General features: G+C 41.5%; 1 protein-coding gene across 1 annotated transcript; it reads right to left on the bottom strand.

Moving 5' to 3' along the window:
• Window positions 1-3,083: 3,083 nt before the first annotated feature.
• Window positions 3,084-8,961, bottom strand: ccdc174 (coiled-coil domain containing 174). Its single transcript, XM_061833038.1, has 11 exons — window positions 8,782-8,961; window positions 8,511-8,618; window positions 8,332-8,432; window positions 8,197-8,255; window positions 7,965-8,118; window positions 7,768-7,863; window positions 7,567-7,697; window positions 7,392-7,486; window positions 4,798-4,942; window positions 4,572-4,712; window positions 3,084-3,880 (listed from the first exon to the last, which is right to left on the bottom strand). Exons 1-11 carry the CDS (start codon window positions 8,821-8,823, stop codon window positions 3,255-3,257), a joined length of 1,698 nt encoding a protein of 565 aa, XP_061689022.1. The 5' UTR covers window positions 8,824-8,961; the 3' UTR covers window positions 3,084-3,254.
• Between the last annotated feature and the right edge of the window lie 87 nt (window positions 8,962-9,048).

The raw sequence follows: 9,048 nt of genomic DNA, 5'->3' as shown, positions 1-9,048 counted from the left end.
TTGAAAACAGGTTCCACCATGTTTGGAAGGACTCAACAGTTATGCGCAGTTTTCAAGATACTTCAATCAAGTCACACGCCTCAAAAAGTCGTACAATTTGGGGTTCGCCGAGACTTTCTGGAAAATTGTAGCTGCCGGAGGTTTTTGTCATGCGCTATGGTCTCTTTTTTTTTTTTTTTTTGGGGGGGGGGGATGTGGCGTTTGCATCAAGCATACCTTGCCCAATCTAGCCTAAAATTTCAACTTTAGTTTTATTGTCCCATGAGAATGACAGTGTGTGAGAAAATATGTGGTTGTTAGGTTACTCACCCTCACTAGATTCCACAACATTTAATAGTCGTCAGAACAGAGTCAGGAGGGACGGTCCCCACTCCCCTGCTGCTTCTAAAACATGATTAAATTAACACTAAAAATAATCACGCACAAATACCAGTGGACATTGCTTCTCGGGAGGCTTCTATATGCCGAGTCATTTTTATCCCCATTATGAAAACAGCAGGAGGTCTTAATTAGACTGAAGTGACACCCGACATCATTTCTCAGTGTGGTGGATCAATGAGAGGCAGGACGGGAAGAGAATCTCTCACTATGACCCCCCCCCCCCCCACCCCCACCCCTACTTAAAATCATTAAATGCACTAGTGTGGCCAGTCACCTGTCCGCCTTTCCAGCGTATGGCAGATGTCCACCTCCGTATCACTTCGTTTATGAGGCAGTGCAGTCTTTATTTCCTATTGGACGAACAGAATTTTCCCATGTCTGACAAACTCAGACATCACTGTGTGTAATACGTGGTCATTTTTTTGCATTATTACCTCCTGCCCGATGACAGCTGGGATAGGCCCCAGCACTACCGCGACCCTCGTGAGGATAAGCGGCTCAGAAAATTGATGGATAGGTGGAAAATATCAAATTTGGGGGGTTAACGATGGAAACTCCAAATGCATCTCATGATGATTTCGACTATACAAGTGTCGTATCCTACAGTTCAATTCCAAGTACTGTAAATGCCCCTGTTTGAAGTTTTGTAATCAACTTTTTGATAGCAGCAGCATCTAGTGGCTGTCACGTTAATGGTCACGCACTCACTGGCCTCATCAGAACCGCAACCCACACATCCATATTTTCAAAGACTTGCAGTCATTGGGGTCGTGGGTGCGGTGGAACCAATCCTAGCCGACTCCAGACGAGGTGTGCCCAGGATCGGTCGCAAGTCAATTGCAGGGCACGTCGACAAAACTAACATCGACGAGTACTGACAATAGACCTTTCCGACCTGTCAATTACTCATACAATAATAGCCAATCAGAGGGCCGCATTGTCTTAACCCCTGGCTTGACGCGCCCCTCTCGCCACATTGTCCCACAAGCAATGCTGGTTGTCAGTAGCGAGCACTTGGAAAAGTTAATGTTATGAAGAAAATGGTCCTCAGATGCGCTTGGGAACGTGCAATTCTGATGAAAGATATCCTGCTCGGTCACAAGGGGCCGGGTTGATTCATTTTCCAAAGCCTAAAACACAATTGACGAAGTGGCTACGATGGATTAAGGCTCTTGGAAGGACCGCACGTATAATTAAATGTGGACAACATCAACAAACGTGAGGCTGTATGTTCGAAGGTAAGTGAGGGAGAAGTACCTTCTCTGAGTTCGATTTCATTATTATCAGTGCTTTATACATTGCAGGAGAACAACTTTCACTTTGTTAGTGTATCGCTGGCCTGCTGAATGAAGTGTGTCATGTTTTATGCCAAAGAGTCGGGTTAGTGATATTAAATGCGTGATGGCATGCAAGAGAAACGTCCGTTTGCCCTTTTGTATCTCATCGGACTTTTAAGACAGAGCACTGGGTTCCATTGCGAGCCAAGTCAAATGAATACACCCACTCACTTATAAAGACGACAATGATATTACTCGTGATCTTTCCAAGTAAAAAGTACTCACCCTGCTTTACATGGGCAGTACGATAACACAATTTTATCCTGTTGGATTTCAATATGAAGTTTGCGAGGCGTCAAACTTTTTTGCATCGATCGCCAACATTTTGTTGTAACTCTGCCATTGCGTCCTGCTCCGTCCAACATCTTAATTCCGTGTACATATCCTTGCATAAAATAGTTGAGACCTCTCTGTAGAACTCTCTTGGACATGTCTGACGCATTTGGCAAAAAACATACCCCAATATTATCTGGAATACACAATAGAGAATTGACTTCAAACATGTTCCGTTCAATTGCCATTGTGTAAGTTTGTGGGACATGACTAAGGGGGCGGGGCTTAAGATCACCATCGGAAAGGTCCACTTAAGACACGTCAATGAACCTAAAATGCACGTTTTTTTGGTTTCAGTATGAGAGGAAGCCAGAGTAGCCGTTGAAAGCGTGGGGAAAACGTGCAAATTTTAGGACTCAAACCCTAAATCCCAGAAAACCACACTTGATCTTCGTCAAAACAAAAACCTTGCTTTTACAAAGACGGGAAAGCCAAATTCCAATTGAGTTCCCGTAATTTCCGGCTTACGGAGGGCACCTGGTTATAAGTCTCGCCCAGTACATTTGTAAAGGAAATACCATTTGGTACAGACATACGCCGCAGCTGTGTAAAAGCTGCAAGTGCCCACATTGAAACAAGAAATCAGTACACAGGGAGTTTAACGCTAGCGCCGCCGCATAAACGCTCACGCTAAGGCCGGTTAAAAAAATAAAACATACTGGTAAAAATCACTGAGACACGGCAGTAACACGCCAGTAAAAGTCACTTCCTCGGCACATATATTCCATCAGTCTCACTCCCATCGTTTCCGCTCAAGTGCCCCCTTGCGGTCGTTAGAAAAAAATGCACAAATTAGCCACATCACCGCATAAACCCCACGGTGGAAAGCGTATGAAAAAAGTCGTGGCTTGTAGGCCGGAAATTATGGTAAATGTTCACTGTGAACTGCAATTATAATTTACCGTGATGTGCAATTATTCTCTTCTATTATTTGTCTGTAAATACACAGATCTTGTATTTGATCTTACAGTGTACTGTATTTGAGGTTTTCCTCTGTTTGTGTTTTCCCAAATGAACCAAATCACAGTAATGTTAAATCAGTCTATTTATTAAATAATTAAACCACAGAGGTGACATATTTCTGAGGGGGGAAATGTGACAAATATCATTGACGGCGATACAGTTGCTTCCCAATGTGTGTGTTATAGTTTCCTATATTTACTTTTTTTTTTTTTTTTATATCCCTTTTCCTACACAAAGGTATCAGGTGGCGTTCCTGTAGAAGGCCAGCATGTCGTCCAGACTTTGGGAAGGCCCCTGAGGTGGCTCCTGAGCCTGGTCAGGCTCACTTGGTTGAGGAGTTGCCTCAGGCGGGCTGGGCTCTGTGGCTTTGGGTGGCGCGTGGGGCTGGTCGGGCACAGCGGGTTGGAGGGGCACCCGGGGCTGGAACTGGCTCAGCACTGGTGGCGGACACTGAGGGGGATACTGGTTTTGGTAGCGGAGGGGGGACTGGGGAAATGGGTAAGGTGGGTGGAGAAACTGTGGAGGAGCAAATGGGGGGTAAAAAGGAGGAAGTGAGTATTGGAGGTTGGCGGGGGGAGCTGGAGGGCGACATGGCGGCGGAGGCTGTGGCTGGGTTGGGGGATTTTGTGGTGGCGGAGGATGTGAGGGGGCAGCTGCGGGGGGTGGGCGTGGATCCTCATCTTGGCTTTCAGTGCTCCCACCTGGGACTTGTGTCCTCATGAAGGACATTGGGACATTTTTCTTCTCTGGTATTTGAGTCTTTGCAAGTCTTGGTCGCTTCTGGTCGGTAAAATACGTGGCGGGAGGTGCAAACTCAGAATCTCGCTCTGACTGGCGCCGGCTTTTCCACTCACTAAACATGAATTCTTGAATACAAGAAGAAAAAAAACAAATGTTGGAATAACGTGAATTGAAATGTCAGGAGAAAAATCCCTAATAACTTTTATATGAATGTTTCCGATGGTAATTTTGTTTCCAAACCAGCAGAAGGGACTCGAGTTTTGTTGATCTTAAGTAAATACATGGGCCTTAACCACAGAGGAAAAAAATGATGCATTTCAGCAATTAGTTAACGTGCAAAAGTTTTTGTTTTGTTTTTTTCTTTTGGAAAACTGTCTTGACTGTTTGCGTGTCAAGGGGAAAACTGAAACATAACTGGTTTATGTAATTTGAAATAAGTAACATTTAAACATTATTTGTAAAACATATCAAATAATGTCATCGCCATACCTGTGCATAAATTCATTTTGAGCAATGATGCAAACTCAACTAACAAACACAGATGATTAAAGAAAATCTATTCGTTGATGTTTCTCTTGTGCCGACAACAATACACAATTAAGTTAGCTGAGGTGATTGTTATTGTGCGTGTACGTAGATCTTTTTATCAAAGTATTTTGTTCAGAACCATAACTTGGCTTGCATGACTCCTTTACAGTTTTATTGTTCATAATGATCTAATTTCAGAGGCACCTAAACACCACTTGATGGCTTGTGACAGCTCGCGGTGATTTTCCTTCGATGCTGTAACGCAACGAGCGATATCCGCAAATGTACCTTTGCCTCGGTCCCACTCTCGGACGTGAGGGACTCCAGGTTTGGTGTCCCTTCTTTCCTGGATCTCCACTTCCACCTTCTTCACCGTGCTGACCTCTGGTGGATCCCTGATTTGAGGCGAGGGCTCCGCCACGTCCTCATCTACAAATTCACCATAATCATACACGCGGATGTTTCACCAAATGAAACCACTACATGGGGATTTGACATTGTGGTGGATTGTTACCTTCATTTTCCTCTGCAAGCTGCTCTTCCTCTACAATGACACCCTTGGCCTTCAGCTTCCTCTGCTTGATTTTGGTCAGCCTCGCCTGCAGCATGGCCTTCTTCTTCTCTTTCAGTCGCTCTCGCTTGCTCCGCTGGTCGGTCGTCTGAAAAAAGGCACGTCATGTTTTTCAGAGGAGGGAACATTGGAGGGTTTTTTTGTTAAGTCAACAGGCATTTGACAGGCACCGGGGTGGGCAATTCATATTTTTAATATAAAAATGTAATTTAAAAAATTTGCACTGTAATGTATGCCGATCTAAAGAGGGCAAATGTATGACTAAGACAACGCATTCATAATTGAGGCGTTTATAACATCACAAGATAACTATTTTGTATTACATGCTCCGTTGCTTCCTTTCTCATTTTTGGACATAGTATCAATCTCATATTAATAGATGGCAAGTCAGTTCTCGTGCGTTTGTAATAATGCCTTCCATGACACATGCTACCAGCCAGTTTTGGGAAAAATAATTACAGACACTGCGTGGGGAGCTTAACATTTTTTTTTTCCGGTGGGGAAGAAGAAGGAAACTTTGAGGTGCAGCCTTTTTTTTTTTTTTTTAAGTGTATGACACATTCGCATTGAGCCATATTAGAGCAGATGGTGCCATTTAAAGAAATATGGTGTACTGTATTTGCCTTTTTATTCATTTCATCTGCGTTGCAGATAGTTGGGAACAAGGAATGATCCCATTCTGAGCTTCCAACTTAATTTTTTTTTTACCTCAAAAACATACGGAAGCATATTGCTGCCACACCCAAAAATAAATAAATATTTAAAAAAATAAAAATCGCTATCATGTGATACGTTTCACGTTACAATGTGGATTTTTCATGTTATAACATGATATGTTTCACATTACAATGTGGTTAATAACACATTATAATGTTAATCATTTCATGTTATAATGTGAAGTTTCATATTATAACGTAATATATTTCATGTTATAGTGTGAAACTTTCATGTGATATGCTCTACGTTATAACATGATTCGTTTCATGTTATAATGTAGAAAATAATACATTTCACCCCTCTTCACCCTGCACCCCAAAAGGCAATTACACGGGGTTCTCCTACATGTTCTACTACATAACTACATGTTCTTGCTCCATGCGTAAGAGGCAATCTTCGGGTACACCACGACTCGGGAAAAAGCTCACCAAATGCATGTTTTATGCAACACTCAATGAGAGTCCAATTCGAGCTGTGTATCTTCCTGTATGCCACTTTGGCAGAATGCGAGTGACCACAGGGTCGCAACAAGTTGACGCCAACTTTTCAGGTTATAACTTATTAGGTTTTACCGTGATGTTTCACGTTATAACGTGATAAATTACATGTTATAACGTGGTTTATTTCACGTTTTATCATGAAATGTTTCATGTTATAATGTGAAATTAATTGTGTCATAACATGACATGATTCGCGTTATAACGTGTAAATAATCACATAATGTGAAACCAAGTTACAACTTGATCGGGATCGTTTCGGGTTTTTTTGGTGCGGCAGCAATACGCTTCTGTAAAAACACATGAAAAGAACAAACCTTTATGACAGTAAAACACTGAGATAGAAATACATTGGGGGGAAAAAATATTGCGGTGGGACACAAGGAAGCAAAGCTTATAATGTATTATAGAACACACCTTTAGAAAAAAAAAAATATAAAAAATTTTAAATATAGCCCATTTTACAGTGGAAGAATTGCTAGTTCACACAGAAAAAAAATGGAATTACATATGCCTCATACAATCCATATCAAAACATATACCATAAAATTGACACACAATACAACCACGTATTACACAAACAAAAAAACGCAGTATTAGAAAATGGGTATATTTGTAATGAGAAATTAAGAAAAAATTAATGAAAATTAAAAAAAAAGGATCAAATAATCAAACAAATATTACAGTACTCTTAATAGGCTCCACAACACCTGCAATCTTTGTGAGGATGGATGGATGGATGAAATTTTGGAAAAACATTTATTGTAGAAGACTTAAGGGACCGATTTATTAGTTTATGATTTCATTTAACTTCATAAGACATGCTGCTGAGGCTGAGAGCTGGAGCTCGCTGCACTTTTTGTTAGAATTTTAAAACGAGTCTCTTCTCTAAGAATTCATAACAAAAAAAATAATGTTGCAAATTTGGGAAGCAGTTTAATAAAAAGCATGACAAAGGGCATTTAAATGAAGTTAGATGTTAGGTGTTTGTATTTCTCAACATTTCAATACTGATATTTTTTCCTTTTACAGGAAATGAGTATCAGATATCAAATATTGGTTATTGGCCTAGTTGACAACTAATCAATATACGACTTGTATAAAAAAACATAAAATCGGTCTCTTTCTAGAATGTATTATTAATCACTGGAGCGCTTTCTTTTAGTGAGCAGCAGAAATATCAAAAATTGACCTTATATATGTAAGAGGAGGTGCATAATATCCTCTGAAATCCAAAGGAGAAATTACCAAGTTTTTTGTTTTTTAACATTACACATTTATACATTAGTATTAAAATGCACATATCCACAACGGACAGCTCACCTGATCCCTGAGCATGTCCAGAGTTTCCCTCTGCTTTCTGCGGTTCTCCTCGTCGTGAGAGAAAGCAAAGTAGCCAACGCCAAGTTCTCGAGCCTCTGCACGATGAGACAAAAGCACCGACGTGAAGGCAAAGACTTGCACCCGCCGCAGCAGACGAGTCAGAACAAGAACTAACCCTGAGCCCTGATGTTCTCGTAGTGGACAGGTCCAACGGGCTTCTTCATGGCTTCCTCTTCTTCTCGTTCCCACTCTCGTCTTTGCAGCTCTCTGCGCATGTCCTCTGACAGCAAGTCGGCAGAGACTTTTCTACACGCAGCAAACACATGCTCGGCTCACCAGTCACTGTCTATTAAAATATTTGACTTATTTCATTTACCCATTTCCATTGAAGTCGCGGTCCATTTTCATAAAATCTGGCAAGTCTTTCTTCATACACCTTCGAGATCGTCCCAAAGCATCTACAAAGTCCACCCTTCATGAAAATAAAATAGAACATTTAGTTGTGAAGATTTACCCGATCAACACACGAATAACGGAAGCAAATATATGGTCAAAATCATATAAATGACTCACCATTCTTCATCTGGGTGCTGAGGAGGGGGAACAGGCGACAACCTGCCTGTTTCCTCCTCGTCACTGACAGTGTCCTTCTGTACGTGTCCCCCTCTTCTGTTGTCAATAATCTTCTGCGCAAAGTCCACTAGATACAATCCCTCAGTTTCTTCATCTAGCAGCAAGTTAGATATAGTTTTCAACATAGCATCATTATAAACCAAATATGGGTTGTGTGTCATTCGTAATCAACCTGGAAAGCTTCCTTTTGTCATCTGTTCGTAAAGTTTGGCTTTCTCCTCCAGCTTTCTCCTGATAAGACACATAATGGTGCATAAATGATGGATGGTTTCAGTACTGGATCAGGACTCGAGCACTGGCAACTTACTTTGCATTATCCAAGCTTGTCTGCTCCTCGGCCAGCTGCTCCGCATCTTTCTCAGCTCTTGCCGCAACTCCAGAGTTTTGCTTCACCCAGACATTTGGTTTCTAGACGAGGAATACGACGGCAACATGTCTATACGAACCGTTTAGACATGGCAAAGTTAAAAATCGCTTAAAACCAACCTTGACTTTGGGTTTTGGTTTGTGTTCAGTGCTAGAACTTTCTTGTCCAAGTCGCTGCTGTTTAAATTGTTCCTGCTTTCTGTACAGCTCAGCTTTAAGGTCCACCAGCTATGAGGAACGATACGTGTTCAAAAATTAAATGAAGACATTCTGAAGCTACTTTGAGGAACGCAATTCAATGTTACTGGACTAGCATGTTCGCTAACATGAGTTGGGTTTCTCGCGGCGTTAATCGTCGTTAGATAGGATGCATGATAAAAGCTCAACTTACCGAAGAGGCAGTCACGTCAAATGGTTTCTTGTGTTTATCCATTGTAAAATCTCTCCGCCATCAAATTTGGAGAGATTTGTTGTAACTAGTGTATGAAATCCTCCTTGTGATATTCTTCTACGGTTGTGTTAGCTGGTAAATGTTATAATAGCGCCAACTAGTGGCCATAATGATCGACTGCCCCCAACATTTTCGCAACAGACGTCATTGATTACAAACGGATTGTCGTTCATAAATGTATGCAAGCGTATTGCTGCTACACCCAAA

Source organism: Syngnathoides biaculeatus, chromosome 10, assembly GCF_019802595.1.
Source record: "Syngnathoides biaculeatus isolate LvHL_M chromosome 10, ASM1980259v1, whole genome shotgun sequence".
NCBI lineage: Eukaryota > Metazoa > Chordata > Actinopteri > Syngnathiformes > Syngnathidae > Syngnathoides > Syngnathoides biaculeatus.
The sequence above is the reverse complement of the archived record's forward strand: the minus strand, read 5'-3'. Positions and strand labels throughout refer to the sequence as shown.

Excerpts from the sequence above, each read along its gene's own strand:
- ccdc174 (XM_061833038.1), bottom strand. The coding sequence starts at position 8,823 with ATGGATAAACACAAGAAACCATTTGACGTGACTGCCTCTTCG. Across the intron at positions 8,433-8,510 it reads AACCAAAACCCAAAGTCAAG|AAACCAAATGTCTGGGTGAA; the intron begins GTTGGTTTTAAG and ends TTCCTCGTCTAG. Across the intron at positions 8,119-8,196 it reads GACAAAAGGAAGCTTTCCAG|ATGAAGAAACTGAGGGATTG; the intron begins GTTGATTACGAA and ends ACTTGCTGCTAG.